The following is a 17486-nucleotide window of genomic DNA, read 5'->3' on the forward strand; positions in this document are numbered from 1 at the left end:
GAGAGATATAAAATAAATAACCTATTATTATTTGTAAATTATAATTGAAAGGCTGTTTCTCTATTGTAAGATCACAGAATTATTTCAAATTATACAGATGTTGTAACAAAAATCAAATGTTTTATTTTAATATTTATGCATTGGTACGAATTATACAATAACATTTATTATTATAGTAATAAGTGCATTTTATTCCGTTTCACGAAATTTGATATATCGCAAACAACTCAAATCATTACCACATACAATTTGTTCACACTGAAACACTCAATTCACTACTTAAATAAATAACTGGCTGTCAGTACCACTGACTATAGTCCATTATATACCTTATTATTTGGTGACTGTTCTAATATTTTCTTCAATGCTGGAACAAAAATAGATTGTTTAACATATTGATAGTAGCTGCATAGTTTATAGTAATGAAATTCTTTGTTAATGCATAAATTGGCTCTTGTCATGAGTGAGTGTATCAGTCCCGGTTATTATCAGGGTCTAAGTTAAAAATTCACTTACCTTTGAGATAGGTAACCAGTGACCAGCAGTGGGATGCTTACAGGCAAAGCATGATAGCAATGAGGACAGTCCATTTTTACAATCTGCTCATAAAATTAATATTCAATTTAAAAGTGAAAGCTTTTTACCTTCTTTTTCATCATCACTGAACTCTTTCTTTGGGAACTCAATGTCAAAAGTTACATAGAGATTTCCATGCAGATTGTTGTTCTCAAAGTTGGGCATGCCTTCACCCTTCTTGCGAACTCTGGCTCCCGCCCACGTCACCTTGTCGCGAGATACTGTTACCTTGTGCCCATCGAGATGCACTAACTCCAGTGTGAAACCAATCAACGCATCCTGTGGAATGATCAAAGAATTGTAGGTCAAACTTGAATAAAGAATAAGTTCACATATAGCATGACGTGACGTACGTAACTTTGAAGCTTGATTTTTCAGCTTTTATTATCATTTTAAGATGATTCTTGATAGCAGTGTGAGCAGCTGATAAAAATAATAATAGTAAAAATCACACATTATTGTTTTGGTACACACTTCTAAAGTTGTAAGTCTGAACTGTGTGAATACAAAAGACAGTTCAAATTATTTAAAAAATCTTACACAACTCTGGATTATTCTTATTAAGTGTTAAACTAACTAAAAAATTTACTTATACAAAAATTAATTTAAAAATATTCAAATCAAGAAACCTGTAATGAGATTGTAACATTTGTGTATAAATCATCTCCTTTTCGAGTGTATTGAGGGTGCCTCTCAGTTTTGAACACAAACACCAAGTCACCAGGGTCTCCGTCCATGTGGGGTTCACCTTCACCTCTTAATCTAAATTTGTGATTATCTGGAGCACCAACTTCAACCTTAAATTTAGTAAAAATGTATATTAATGTAAATAATCTTTAAAATATGCATTATTAAATATCTTATCAACACAGTTAACAGTTTATGGATACTTGAAAAAATGAATATTATATACAGAAAATTACAATAAACAAAAATAACATAGTCAATCATATATTAAATATACATAGATAAAATTTTTATTATTTTATTAATAAAGGATTCAAAGCTTCCGTATTATCATTATATCAACACTTATTATGACAATCATAATAGATTTAGATATCCATGATATTTGATATGTTCTGCCAGAGGGTATTTCTATCAGATCCCACTGACCCAAGTATATTGGTTATGATGATTAATCAGATTAAGTAAAAAATATAGTTTAAGACTAGCTATATGTCTTTATAATCTAACTGGTCTTTCACTAGTATGCTCACTGAAATTTTTTCATAAAGGTTGTGAAACATGTAGAATAAGTATTGAAAAACCTCACAAACAGATCATAATTTATTTATTATTAGTAAGTAAGAATAAAAGTAAGAATTACATTTCATTAAATATTTAAAATTATTTAATTAATGTTAAATTAATTAGGGCTTTCAATTGCATTGATATACTTCACACTATGGCAAAAGACTCACTAGTCTAGTAGTTGGAAATCCCCCTAAAAGATTCTAAGCATAATCTTAAATTAGCTAAATATCTATTTTAATAAATGTTTGTGTTACATACCTCTATCTCAAGCAGCCTCTCTTCATTGACTAGTTTTACATTAGGACACTCATCACACACAGTTTGTTGCATCATTTGAAAGCGACCTGGGCCAAGGTTCCGGGTTACCATCTCTTGTCTGCAGTTACACTTACGTGTGCCAGGTGCAGGTTTGATGACAGGTTTGTTGCGTGTCATCTAATAAAAAAAATCATAACTTTCAATTTATTATAAATCTCATTGCAATAAATGCTTTAGACATCAACTTTACTAATGCTAACTTTTATTTTTGTGAATGAATAATTTAAGAGTGGAATGAAATATAAAATGTCTTAATTCCACATGATGTGGTTATCAGATTCCCACTCTTAGCACAATCCTGATGAGCCAGATGAATATTTATGTAAAAAGAAGATTACTATTAGAAAATAATACAGAACATTTAAAATATTTAGTGACTTTTATCGTAAGTTCATTGCTAATAATAAGTATTTCAGAATAATATGTGAGTTAATTGAACTTACTTCAATAAAGTTTCCATTGTATAATTCTTCTAACGAAACAACAACTTCCATAACGATATCCGCCCCTCGCGGGGTCTCGTGGTGCTGCGGCTCACCGCCGAATTGGAAGCCAAAGTCACCAAAGAAGCTCGCGAAAGGATCATTATTATTCATCATGCCATCTTTCTTCAGGCAATCTTCGCCGCACCTGTCGTAAAGTTCTCTCTTCTCGGAATCCGCCAAAGCTTCGTACGCTGCTCCGAGGTCTTGGAACTTCTGAGATGCATCGGGATCGCCTTGATTCTTATCAGGATGCAATTCCTTTGCTAACTTTCTGTAAGCTTTTTTGATTTCATTGGTGGTAGCTGAACGTGACACACCAAGAATTTGGTAATAATCGCGACCGGCAAGAACTAATAGCACTAAAGAAAATACTAACATTAAACACAAACTCGCCGAGTAGGTTATCATTTTGAATTATTTGTCTTAGGAACTATTTATTAAACTAAAACAAAAGTTTCATGCTTTCCGTAACAAATCTGCAATACACGCGATACATTTTCGATTTCGTCGTTTGACATAATACGTGTTTTGACAAGCCTAAAAAGACAATTCGTCCTACTTTCATTGGTTATAATTTTGTTAAGTTTCGTAAGGTCGCATTTCAAATTTAAATATAAAATATTTTAGTCTTTATTTTCCGAACATTAAGATATATATTTGAAATAACAATTTTGTTTAAAAAACGACCAATCACGTGTAGCCTCGTACTAGGCCATATTGCCATTACTAAAATATATTTTAACATTTATTCATTTTGTATACATCCACTATAGAGAAGAGGATGTAAACTATCTATATGGAGTGCGACACAGTTTTTCTATCTAATCTGTGTTTCTAATGTTATGTTATTTCCGAACTGTGACACCGACAAAGAGTATCTACAATCTTTTGGAATTTGCTTCTGTCAGATACAAATTCTGTAATCTCACGCAAGTTTGAATTAATTCTAAAGTTTATTTGATACCTACCGAATTTACTAAATACTAAATAAATTCCGCCATGGCTTCCGTTCTTGCACCCGAGATACCCGCACCTGGGTTTTCTTTCGAAAATTGCCAACGGTATGTACTGTACCAAACCAGATTCTTTCGTGATAATCCTTTGTATATCGCATTTTACTAACTCTGTATTGTTTTTAGCAACGCTTTTCTTGATCAAAAAGGCTTCCCCGCACCCAAAGCGACAAAGACCGGTACCACCATCGTGGGTATAATTTATGCTGATGGAGTCATACTGGGCGCTGATACACGGGCCACCGAAAACACCGTGGTGTCTGATAAAAACTGCCAGAAGATACATTATTTGGCGGGCAATATGTACTGTTGCGGGGCAGGAACAGCTGCTGATACAGAAATGACTACTCAAACGGTTGCATCTCAGTTGGAACTTCAACGTCTGCATACAGGTCAGACATACAAATCTTGAATAAACAACACATACTAACAACCTCTGGCATATTATAAAGGTGAATGATATCAATATTTAATCATCTCACTAGCTGGCACATGCCAGCAACTGTTGGTGTGTAGTTTCTGATATCATGTGGGTTTACAAAATTTTTCCCACTGTGCTTTATTGACTGTGTGGATGAACTTGTGATGTTTCTTTTACCCTTATTTAATGCTCAAAGATGAGTGGAATTCTGAAATCTGCAAAAACTACTTCATTTTTAATAAAATCCATCATACACCTGGAAAATATCTTGATAACTTGAATCGTGAATTTTATGGTAGTATTTCCAAAAACTGAAACACATGCTACAAATTTTAAACCAAAGGGGTTTATAATGATCATCATCATCATTATAAACCTGTATTGAGTCAATTTTGGGCAGATCATAGAGATTGCATGTATGTATTTTAAAACATTTGTACCACCAGCAGTCGAATCTCCTCTTCTTTTTTTCCTAATTCAAAGGTTGCCTGGCAGAGATCTCTATTAAGTGTTAAGGCCGCCCCCTGTTTTCTACTTCTCTCTTTATGTTTCTGTTTTTATTATATTTTGTATATGTTGATGTTGTGGTATATAAATAAAGAGTTTAATAATAATAATAATAAAGAGGTCTGGACAGTTTGGGAAACAAACTTGATATTATACAGAGTAATCTGAAACAGGATCACCATTGAGATACAAAGCTTGATATTGTATAATTAAACATATGGAATAAAGATACAGTAATTAGATCAGGCAATATAAAAAAAAAAAAAAATGTTAAATGACCCATGTTAACTGTGGAATGTAGCATGCTTATTAGTATAATTATCCACAAAAACAGTGTTGCAAATCAATTGCAAAAGGAAATAATCTCTTCACCTTTTTAATACTAGTCTACATCTTTTTATTTGGAATATTATATGGAAACATGTTTATAGCTTAATTAAGGTGCAAGTTTGGTAATATCAGACAAGAGCATTGTTACATGATATGTATCATTTTAATTGGTTGAAACTCGTCCCGTATTGGCAATTTGCAAAAAAGTATCTAACAAATGTTTTGCATCATTGCTCAATGCAACAAGCAACCCATTGTGTAGAAATTGTTGGCTAGTGAAAAAATAACTTCAACAATAAATAAATTTAAATAAATAACAATATAATAATTACAGGTCGCACAGTGCCAGTAGAAACGGCTGCAACATTATTGAAGCGCATGTTATTCCGGTACCAAGGTCATATTGGTGCTGCTCTAGTACTGGGCGGTGTGGATCGTTCTGGACCCCATATTTACTGCATTTACCCTCATGGATCAGTTGATAAACTACCTTATGCAACAATGGGTTTGTAAATTGATTTAGTTTGCTTGTAATAATGCATACAGTAACATTTCATTAGCCTCTTTAGCATGTGGCATCATGATAAGCTGAATTTGAAGAGATTGTCTTTGATCTACCTGTTAAGAATAACTACCAACAGACAGACTTGACAGGATCTCAGTTTTGATCTCAAATATTTAGGCAAATTTTTTGATTGAGGTGAATGATGTTTTAGGATGTTGACAGGTTGTTTTCAATTTCAATACAAAAAAATATCGACAAACATACATGCTTGGGAACGAAAACAATGCTTACATAAAAAAACTCTAAACATGTTTTCCATTTTTAGGTTCTGGTTCTCTTGCTGCAATGGCAGTTTTTGAAGCACGTTGGAAACCAGATATGAGTGAGGAAGAGGGCAAGAAACTTGTGCGTGATGCCATAGCTGCTGGTATCTTCAATGACCTGGGATCTGGTTCCAATGTGGATTTATGTGTTATCCGTACCACTGGCCCAGCCCAGTATCTTAGGACATATGAAGAAGCTAATGTTAAGGTAAGTGTTATATTATTAATAATCTGTAGGTGTAATATACATATAGGTGTTATTGTACACTAACCTTAACCAATAGGTTAAGGTTAGTGTACAATAACTACTACACCTTATACTAGTATAACTATACACTGGGTGATGCAGTATAGGACTATCATAAATAGTTTATACAAGCAAGTGGTAACTACACTAGACAGGTACAGGTTTGTGCACGTACAACATTAAAAGTTATGATGGTTTAAAGCTTTTACTTATCTCTCTTAGATGTAATTCAGTGGTTAATGTTAAAATGCAAGTCATTGTTGTTGCAATCTATCAGCGTAAGTTGTAAGAACATTGTTCTATTAATTTCATTATCTCTACCAACTGTGTTGCTCGATATCGTTTATTCCTACCAACTGTGTAGCGCGTCATTGTTTGCTGGCTTAAGAGAAAAGCTGTCAATACAAAATTTCTCATATTCGGTTTACCTGCCTAACCATCAATAGTAGTGTTATTTAATAATCATAGAGGCATGCATTCATAGAGGTATATCTAACGCATCTCTAGAATGAAAGACTACACTTGCATTTTTATATACAACGTGCAAATGAAAACTGAAGTAAATCTGAAGCCTCCAAGGCTTTAGAGGTACATTATTTACTGACTTGTCTGCCTTATCTGAGACACCAAAATGCCAATATGTTATATGTTTTTGCTGAAAGAATCGATCGAGTCGCTGTATCACTTTGACGCCTTAAAATGACTCCTGTCACTTTAAGAACGCGTTGCGTAGCGTAGTTACTATGCACGTGTCGGTCTTATATCTTCAACAGGGTTGTCATAAGTAAACTTAAACTTAAGAAAGATACATTTTCTTCGTTTGATTTAGTATTTTTACAGGGTGAAATATACTTATGCACCCACCCACAGTATTTCGTAATACCGTTACACGTTAGATAGACTGCAGATTAGAATACAGTTGTCACCAACCCCCGTCATCCCGCGGCCGTCGTATGAAGATACTAAGGCAATATGTCATATAACGGGAACAGTCCTCTATGCTTCTACTGGGTGATTATGGGCAAACGCTTCTGTTAGAAGAGGCCCTTTGTCCAGCAGTGGACTGTTATATGCTGTCGATAATGATGTTAAATTAGCACAGATTAAAAAAATGGTGCTTCTTTTTTACAGGGCAAGAAACAAGGCTCATACAGATATCCCTTAGGAACCACTGCAGTGTTGAGACAGCGTATCATTCCACTGGAAGTTGAGGCGGTGTCAGTGAGACAGGTGCAGCCAATGGATGAATAAGAGTCCACCTTAAGCCGCTGATGTTTTGTTCCACTATGTATTAATAAAAAGTTTTATTAAATGAATGAACACTTTTTGCTATAAAATTGTTTCTTTGAACATGATATTGGAATATTTGTTATAATATGAAAAGAGTCTGTTACTCTACTTCCTTCTACCTCTTTGTCCTACTAACGGAACGTTTGCTTTGAAAAATTTTCGTTTGAAAAATTAAACAAAATAATTTAATTGGTATACAAAATAACGTACGAAATGTATAAATTTTTAATCATCATCCATGGACGGAATCAATATTCAGTCAATAAAATACAACATTATAAAAAAACTTATTTCAAACATAAAAAATAGTATTTATAAATGTATCTGTAAGTATTTATTTCGTTGATGTTGTTGTTTTATTATCGTTGTACTCAAAACAAACATGACTTTAGAAAATATTTTAGCAAAGCACTGGTGGAATCCCGAAGCTATATTTTCTGTACACAGTGTACAGTTTAAAACTTTAGAGCTTTATAATATAACGATAAGCTAGTGGATACTAATAATAGTTTTTAATACTCTCCGAAATATATCTTGAAGTATACCGATTTGCTAAGTGTGAGTGTGATCTGTATTCAGCAGTGCCGAGTACCTCGGTCGATAATCCAAAGTTTTGTTTTTTGTCTAATTTATTTTGCGCACAACTGGTAAATTGAAATACAACATACACATATATAACATTTTACTCTTACATACTATACTTACTAAAAATTGTGACATAAGAACTTTAAGAGATTTAAAATAAATTAAAATGTAACAATTGTGATAGATTATGGCAGTAGCACCGTTTTAAAATTAAACAGTTTTAAATATACATTTAATTATAATAATATGTAAAGCTATACTGTGATATTGCCTTATAAGTTTAAGCTCTCTATATTTACCTAATTTATAACGAAAATCTACCTAAAGGTACTCGTCGACTGGCCCGTATGTAAATTACTAGCTCAACAATGCCTAACTGCATAGCCTAGTATTGAAAGGTCAAGTACGTCAATATATCCTATAGGGTTAGGGGGTAGGTAAAGTTGTACTGGAGTCCCTAGGGAAGGATTATTATGATTTGAATAAGGAACATCGCGCACGGCGTATCCTAATATATCTGTATATTCTAATATTGCTTTAACGCTTAATCCCTGACAATCAACAATCAGAGCCTATGAAGCCGAACCATAGAGTAAATATTGAAACAAAATGCCTCCAAACTTGATTGTATTGCCTCGCGAGGTGTGAAAAGTGGAGTACTTATTCAACTTAGGGGAAAAGCTGCCTTCGTTTTGGGCGTCTTTAAAATCCTCGCTTTACTAAGGATTCTGATACAACACCCTTGCTACGCTCAGGAGTTACTCTAAAATCCTTCGTTTTCTTATAACGTTAAACATTTCTTTACCCCCTCGTTGAACGATCTACTATTACATACAATTTGTACAACTGTAAAATTTCAAGACATACTTCAATATATGTTTGTCCTGACTCTTAGGTTGCATGGCAGATATCTTTAAAAGCAGATAAAACAGATTTTTCCTCTACTTTTATCTATATGTTCCTGTTCTTTTATTTTCTTAACTTGTAGATGTGTGTAAATAGTGAGCATGTTTTAATACATAACATTATTTTTTGACTTGACATCTGTAATATTGATGAAATATAATATGAGATTGATGAATATCTCATGCGTCCAATGCGGGTCAGTCAACGCCAACCTTAACATAGGTATTTCATAATTTCCGCTGGTTTAAAAAAACTATTTTTAACAAACAACCATGCTATATAAAGAACCAATTTTGTTTGTACTGATTTAGTTTGTTTGTAGGTGTTTGTGCAAAAAAAATCTACTCGTCAAATAAAGAAGACCATCTTCTCTTTTAATTAACGTTTAAACTATTGGTCCCTCACATAAAATTATACTTTACACCACATATTCTATAATGTAAAAGTCAGCAATAGAGCGGTGAAATGTGTGCGTAGTTAAATATCTTCTCATCAAATAAAGAAGACTTTGTCTATATTGGATAGAAGCAGGCGTTACTTTGCGGAAAACCATGATATATTATGAAAATTAAGCTTAATTTGCTACAGTCCGCGAAAAGCAGGAGAATTTGTATGGTGTAATTTATAATTTCTTTAATCCTTATACTCCACACCAAACAGATCTTCGGCAATGTAGCCTCTACTCACGTTTCACTCCGAAACCGGAGCATTCTTAGATGTTGAATTAACCATGAATAATTGTTAAGATTAAGTCTTACTTAACGTTAAAACTATTGGTCCCTCACAAAAAAAATTACTTTACACCACATATCCTATCTATATGAAACAACCGAGTCAAAAACAGCGATAGAGCCGTGAAATGTGAGTATTATCTATGTTTCATTTAAAACAAGTCAATAAAAGAATTACCAAAACAGTCTTATTATATTACTGTAGTTGAAAATTTACTTTTTCTTGTGCAGTATAAAGTCCCAAGTATCTTTCCATCTCAGATTGAGAAGGTCAGTTTCCGTCAAATCTGTATTCCCATAGCTCAGTACACTGAACTTTTGGAATGTGATTATTACATACGCTAACCAAATGGCGATGCACAGTATAAAAATATTAGTAAACGACCGTTTACTTTCATGAACACAAATAGTGAAGTAGATATGATCTATAACAAAGGCCAGGAGTAGGATTTTGAAGATATAAGCAGGTAGATAGTGGTGAAGAAAAAGTGTTCTATCCATAAAGAAATAAGGGAGATAATGTAGCCAGTAACCTAAAAAGAGTACGCAGCCTGCGTCGTAGAACTTTTGTGAGGCGCGTGGCGTTAGGTCGAAGTAAGCTCTTCTCTGGCGGATTGCGTATAGACCGAGTAAGCCTCCGTAGAGCAGCACGGATAAAGTGCCCGCGTACCATGTTATCATATTACCAATGAGATGCACTTGAGCCTGAAATTAAAATCTATAATATACAAAAAAAAATCAAGTTGCCACTTCGAACTAACATTATTTGCTTCCGCGTATATTACCACCATCATCGTCATCTTACCATCGTATGAAGAAACCAAAAAAAAAAAAAGTATATCCTTAACATAAGAGGAACATAAAAAAGGCGTGTAATTATCACATCATCACCTTTACTGTTTTCCTTGTATTTTTCCTATTGTGTTGTGTTGCAATAAAGTTTTTCTATTCTATTCTATTCTATCCTCGAATGGACCTCCACATAGGTTTTTACAGGGAGATCCGAATACCACGGTCTTGTATCGCTTGCGTCCAGCGGCTACCTGCGACTTTACCGGGGGGGATGTCAGGGAGAGGCTAGTCACAGTCAGTCAGTATTTTAAATTGGCAACCTCACCTACCCGTGTTCTGCTGTCTAACCGACGAGGCTCTGGTGGCCCGTGAGTGATGGTATAACCTGTTTGAATTGGTTAGCCTAGACGAATAGCTCAGACCGTTGTCGGACAGCAGCGACATAGATGCGATCAGACTACCCAGCGTGGTCAATATTAGGCATTTAATGGGATATTCGCTCCCAAAGGTGCACTCATTTATGGGATTGAATTTATTGGTAATTTTGCACACGTTTAAACAATATGATAACAACTTTTGACTGATGAAAATTAAAAACTGATCTATTACTTTCAAAGAGAAAAAAAAACAAAATCCAAATCGGTTTAAACGCCTGTCTGTGGCATCGTATTTCCAGTACACACACATTAACATAGACACGTCAAACTTACAACACCATGTCATTTTAGCGTGGGGGGGGGGGGGGGGGTTTAAAAACAATTATGATATGCGAAAACTTACATTGGAGTTGGGAGAGAGCCAGTAAGCAATGGATCGTACTAGCAGCGGCCACTCGACCGGCTCGCTCGCGAACATGTGGCCCTGCGGCGCGTCGGCCGCGTGGGTAACCATCTTGTACTGCAACTCCATGAACTTATCCCAGAACGACAGCTGTGTCGCCGCGGTGGGTATCATCTCTGCGCTTACGAGTTCACGCTCGCGTTCCTTCCTATCTTCCGCTGGTACAAGTAAAATGGCCTATTATTACACTATTCATGATTTAAAAAGCAGACACTTCATGCGTCTGAAGGCCCCGCAAGAGTAATAATTATATATTACGACAATACACACACCGCCATCTAGCCCCAAAGTAAGCGTAGCTTGTGATATGGGTACTAAGACGACTGATCAATATTTTTATGAATAATATACATAAATACTTAGAATATACATATAAACACCCAGACACTGAACAACATTAATGCTCATCACACAAACATTTTTCAGTTGTGGGAATCGAACCCACGGCCTTGGGCTCAGAAAGCAGGGTTGCGGCAAACTGCGTCAATCGATCAAAGAAGACACTTCATCATCATCATCAACCTTTTACCGACCCCCTACAGGACACGGGTCTCCTCTCAGAATTAGAAGGATTTAATAATAATAATAATAATACTAATAAATGCTTGAATTCAGGCCAAATACCCATATGACAAAAATTAAAAAAAAATACTGTGAAGACAAGCAAATATGTACAGACTACGTTCTTAACTCAATTAACTAACCTAAATCAAATTAAAATTGCAAATAATACAAAAAAAATTAAAAACAATATTTTAAAATTTTAATTTTTAATAAATATCAAACTATAATTACAAAAAATAAAATAATTCGCCGCTATACATAGGCCGTAGGTACTCGGTTCAAGGAGTCTTCCAAGGTTGCATCATACGCGTACGAAGTTGCGGGGAACCGCTAATACTTACTAATAGATATTATAAATTCGAAAGTGTTTGTTTGTCCTTCCAAATTCTGTTATCCGTAATACGTCCAAAATGAGCAATCGATCAATTAATTTTTGACTTAGAGTCACTTAAAAGGGTAGAGAGTAACAAAAGCTATTTTTTATCCCAGGAAACGAACGGTTCTCACGGGATTCGGAAAGAAACTGTAATAAACTCGAACAAAGAACGCAGGCAAAAGTTAGTATTTTTACAAGAAGGAATTACCTTTAGTATATCGATGCTCCTCTACATTCCATATGGTGTCCTGGTGGGTGACGGCCTTGTCCGCCACAACTTCATGTTGATTGAAACCCCAAGAGGGCAGCTGGCGGCTGCTGAACCTCAACGCAGATCCAGAATCCAAATGCACAAGTCTGACTAGAGAACGAATGCTGTCCCAAGTCGCGTCCTCACTCTCGCGGTTCACGATCTCAACCCGCCAAATGTTCTGTGCCGTCATCGACACGTTATAGTCGATGTAGCAAGATACCTCCTATAACAACAAAAATAGTTACTAAAGAGTTGAACACACTAAATGTAGGTCGAGAAACTGTGATTTTCTTGTCTCCAGAGGGAAAAACAAACAAAATACGTTTAAGCCCAGCTTCCAGTTGGAAGCTTGGTTGTAGCAGAGTTCAAGTACCTCGGCCACATGGTAACCGAACGCCTTGCTGTCGACATAGATATTGAACGGGAGCGTCGTGCGCTGACAGTTCGAAGTAATATGTTGGCTTGCAGATTTTCACTGTGTACCACGCAAGTAAAGCTTGCGTTGTTGTAGCTTACTGCCAATAATTTTACACGTGCAGTCTGTATCCCCCCGATGTCATCAAGCCCTGGGGCTCTTCTTATGGCGCGCTCTCGCGCTCGCCCCACTCCCCCGGTGACGCCGTAGCAACATCTCACGTGGTTATCGGCAAGTGTCCATCCGTAAAAGAAAAAGGTACGTGCAGTCTGTGGACGCCCTGCGAGTTCAGTGAAAAATGTGCTGAGGGAGGTGTTGAACTGCGACGCTCTAGTGCTTCAGAGATGTTTGCGGATGCGCGGGTAGATGATTTCTTAGCGATGCGGCGTCAATGAGGAGCAGGCTCTTGAGAAGCAAAACCCTCCTCAGTACACAGCACTCTCTGGAGGTGCTGGGATGGTGTGCACATATGCTTCAGGAGGCTCGAGTAGATTGTAAGGCATCCTTTGTGTATAATAAGGCTGTTTCTAGCTGTTAAGTACTAACATAGGTTTAAGTCCTTTGTATGATTAACACGGTATGGACAAATGTCCGAAATAAAGAATTATTTATATTACTATCACATGCAGCTAACGCGAGGAATACAGAAGCAAAACACACCTGTGACTGTGGAGACACGGGCGCAGCGACGTCGTGTGAGTTGAGCGCTCGGCTCGTGATGCCATGCAGCAACTGCACCACCTCGCCGTGGCGGATGACGTCGGGCGGACTCGACACGGCCAGAGAAGGCTGGTCTGGACGCTTCACGATCCACCAGTTGTTGACATCCTTGAAGCTATAGCACGTCACTTGTTGCTGGTGGGAGGAGCCTCGCCCATCTGTATAGCGCACTGGGTATACGTGCGCGTGGGAGTGCAACCAGCAAGTACGGCCGTGGGAATGTCTGGAAGTAAGTTATTCTTTATATACGAATATAGATTCTTATAGATTCTTTATAGACGTTATCACGGCGCCATTGTAGAAGATGCCATTTTAAATGTAATTATCATTAAACGTTTGATAGCCAACAACTCCGGAGATTCTTCGGTATGGGAGCGTAATAAGCATAATTTGGGAGATCTGTACCAATACTGATGCATATAGAGAATTGATACAATATTCTATCCAACAGCCTCTGGCTCGAGCCTAGAGTATTTAGGAATTCAATGGTGACACTACAGGCGCTGTTCCCAGATCCAGCTTTAGGCCAGCCTTTCGATTAACTTTTTTTTTTTTAAACCGCAAATGGTGTATGAAACTTCTTATTCTTGTTTTTTCGGAACTGAAAAATCCGATGCATATACAAACATTAAGTTAAATTACGATCACATAAATCCAACTTTATGTTCCATATTTTGTATGAATAGATATTAAAATCATTAATTCCTCAGCTTTATTAAAAAGTTAGTTAGTTACCATATAATTTCAGATTTTTGCATGCTGTTTGATAAAGGCCTCTTTCCTCTGCCAGTGCACTTCACAGAGTATATGGTACGTGGCCACTCTTGTCAAAAAAGGTCCAAAACTTTGATTATTCCTCCTCTCATCTTTTTCGCTATGTTTGCCAATTAAGTGTTAAATTGCAATGAAAAAGTACACTAACATACCTTAGTGTTATTTGCGAGCCATGCGAAACATGCAACGGTTGTCCTCTTGTTATACTAGCGAGGCCCCCTTTAAGGGAAGCTTGGAAGGCGCTGGTCATAGCACTATCGTGCGGCCCCGCTTTAGGCAGCATCGCCAAATGAGCGTAGAACACACTTATGTATACAGCGAGTGGTATACAAACTAAAACCACTAGTCTCCATAATGCAGATAGGGCAAGTCTTAGTACGGATTCTGTATTGCTTATACGTCGCCACATTTGACGACCGACTAGGAATATTGCCAAGTAGTATGTATATAGTCCTGAATATTTAACTCTGCAATAAAAAAAAAATGTAGTTGTATTGACCACCAACCCGCATTTGTGCGTGGTGGTTCTATTCTCTAAAACCGTCTCTCTATGAGATGCGAAGCGCAGCCCCAGCAGTGGGACGTTAAAAGGCTGGCGTATGACGATGATTATGAAACTAGCAAATTAATTTGAACTAGCATTTCAAGTTATAGGAAGTCGTGAAATAGTCCCACTAAATAGACATAACTTTACTAAGCTATGTGCGTTTTAAACAATTAAAATAACACTTGCTTCAACGGTGAAGGAAAACATCGTGAGGAAACCTGCCTGAGAGCTGAGAGAACCTGCGTACCATACCTATAATGTTCTTAAATGTGTGTGAAGTCCACCACTCCGCACTGGGCCAGCGTGGTGGGCTATGGCTTTAACCCCTTCTCATGATAAGATGATGATGGTACAATGACAATGATATACATTGTCATTATATATATACAGAGAAATTTATAGTAGAGCCGCACGGCTGGCCGCATTAATAACTGTAGCACTGATATCGGCCGTGGCCGCTCTAGTGCGCTTGCGCTCGTAGCTTCCCTCAGCAAGCATTTGAAGTGCACTTAATGCCGTTGCATCCCGCCATGGCATTAAGTGCACTTCAAAGTTACAATATCGTTTCTATCTCAGCCTGCCATGAACATATTCTTTCGCTGCCCGAACTATACATTGAACTACAGTGACCTTCTATAAATTGTTGAAACTTTCTCTTGACCAATTCATAATGGACAATAAAGGTCAATGTACAGAACAGTATTGCTGTATCTAATACAATGACAATGATCTACAATATTTTAAAATGGCTAGTATATTGGGGTTTTGGAAACTGATTATGATGATAAATAGGTGTTGCATATAAGGAACGTAACAACAAAAATTTGTGTCTAATATCTGTCTTATGTAACAAAGACAGACATAACATTTCTTAGTAACAGGATAGTAGACTTTCTTCTCAAAAAACATACAAATTACAATCTCCTTATTTAGGTCTAACAACTTAGCTGAAATGTGAATAATAAAATTTATATAAAAACTTACGAAAAACAGCACCCAAGAGAAAATGCACCAATGCATAACCATATAATTGAGCCAGGACCACTTATGCGTGTGCTTTTGATGACACACAATATGCCCCATAAACCAAATAATATCTGTATGCTTTCAAGCAACATAAACCTAGATTGTGCTAGGAATGAATTTTCTGAAACATAATTTATGATTTGCAGAAAAAAATGATGATACTGTACCCTTAACCATAGCTTCTGAACCGTTCAGTTAAAATAAATTAAATATGCTATTATATATATTTATTATATATAATAAATTAAATGGACTATCTCTAAACCTTGAAGGTAGGTCTAAATCCTTGTGCATAATGAACACAATTAAAGGTCATTAAAAAGAAATTAAATTGATATATTAAAATAAAGGAAAATCCTTCTTAAATATAGGGAAAGTCTGATCTTTAATAAACTTACCAAATAATACTAAGACTGCAGCAAGTATAGCAGTTGATTGATAAGTAGATATTTCTAGCATAAGTTGATATGAAATTGCAACAAGTAAACTACCACTGACAGCTGGAACAAATCGCAAGGCTTTCACAGGCACAGATTCTGGGTAAGCTGAGCCAATTCTGTCAAATGTAAAGTTGCCATCATATCCTGCTAGGTATCCAGCAAAATAAAGCATCTGTTTGCCCAGAGGAGGATGAGCATCAAAAAAGAAAACACCCTTTGTGTATAGTGTCACATATCTTCCATAATGTAATTCATCAAACCTAAAAATGATATATAATTTATTATTATTATTTTTATATATGAGATGGAATAGGCTTGCAAAACATGTGATAATAGTCAACTACTGCTTTACGGAGAGAAATCAATGAGGTCAGTGGGGTGCACTTCATACATGCACAAAAGCTCTGCATACCCTAAAATTTTTATATAACCCATTAATGCAAAGGATTGTTCCATTTTATGGCATCTGCATTCTGTATGCATACCCTGGTCAATAACCCTGTGCACGCCTCAGAATGAGGTCTAATTTGTGTGTGTGTGTCTGTCTCTCCTAGAGAAAGAGTATTAACTTGCCTATACAGTACTCAAGTTAAGGGCATTCCACACCACATTAATACAAATGTAACCATTTTTTTCAGTTACTGGGAATAAAAATAAAGGGATCAAACGTAAACCAGTTGTAAAACATTTAACATTTAATAAAAAATTAGGACTGAATACAAACACAATGTATCTGGGGTTGTGTAAATTGTAGAGTCTTGTGCCAAGTGCTGCTAGCAGCAATGTTATAAAAACTAGATCTATTTTGAAATGTATATATAAACTCTGGATTGGCTTGTCCACATCTTCCTTTAATTTTGTTGTATTTTTTGTCTCCAATTCATTTTCTGCTGGGGCTCCGTCACCCTAAAATAGAGACGGACTTTAATAACTAACGGTAGTTTCAAGAAACTTAAATTTTGCCTATTATTGATTAGAACCACTTACCACTTCCCTTTTGTTATTTAATGAGCTTTCGTAGAAACTTTTTTCCGAATCAGAAAGTTCGATGACCTCTTTTGAGGCTTTTGCAGCCTTACGACTTTTAACTGTTTTTTTTGTATCCATTTTATTAGTGATTCACATTAAAACTAAGTTTGAGGTACTTATTTAAAAAGCATAGAACAAAATTATTTTCATTTTTAATTTTATAATTTGAAATTGGTTTATTTTTTAATTCTGACGTAGGTACAGAGAATCACAGAT

General features: G+C 36.0%; 3 protein-coding genes across 3 annotated transcripts; 1 reads left to right on the forward strand and 2 right to left on the reverse strand.

Moving 5' to 3' along the window:
* Positions 1–24: 24 nt before the first annotated feature.
* Positions 25–3163, reverse strand: LOC120637356 (dnaJ homolog shv). The gene is made up of 5 exons (XM_039909168.1): positions 2595–3163; positions 2092–2268; positions 1206–1373; positions 645–855; positions 25–367 (listed from the first exon to the last, which is right to left on the reverse strand). Exons 1-5 carry the CDS (start codon positions 3042–3044, stop codon positions 312–314), a joined length of 1062 nt encoding a protein of 353 aa, XP_039765102.1. The 5' UTR covers positions 3045–3163; the 3' UTR covers positions 25–311.
* A 334-nt stretch (positions 3164–3497) lies between these two features.
* LOC120637358 (proteasome subunit beta type-7) lies at positions 3498–7307 on the forward strand. The gene is made up of 5 exons (XM_039909170.1): positions 3498–3697; positions 3776–4041; positions 5242–5412; positions 5738–5943; positions 7114–7307. The coding sequence occupies exons 1-5, from the start codon at positions 3636–3638 to the stop codon at positions 7231–7233; spliced, it is 825 nt and encodes a 274-aa protein (XP_039765104.1). The 5' UTR covers positions 3498–3635; the 3' UTR covers positions 7234–7307.
* Positions 7308–7483: 176 nt separating this feature from the next.
* On the reverse strand, positions 7484–17477 carry LOC120637344 (protein O-mannosyltransferase 1). Its single transcript, XM_039909146.1, has 9 exons — positions 17229–17477; positions 16966–17147; positions 16200–16501; positions 15760–15922; positions 14381–14695; positions 13395–13677; positions 12275–12542; positions 11067–11284; positions 7484–10199 (listed from the first exon to the last, which is right to left on the reverse strand). Exons 1-9 carry the CDS (start codon positions 17346–17348, stop codon positions 9708–9710), a joined length of 2343 nt encoding a protein of 780 aa, XP_039765080.1. The 5' UTR covers positions 17349–17477; the 3' UTR covers positions 7484–9707.
* Between the last annotated feature and the right edge of the window lie 9 nt (positions 17478–17486).

Source organism: Pararge aegeria, chromosome 3 (genome assembly GCF_905163445.1).
Source record: "Pararge aegeria chromosome 3, ilParAegt1.1, whole genome shotgun sequence".
Taxonomy (NCBI): domain Eukaryota; kingdom Metazoa; phylum Arthropoda; class Insecta; order Lepidoptera; family Nymphalidae; genus Pararge; species Pararge aegeria.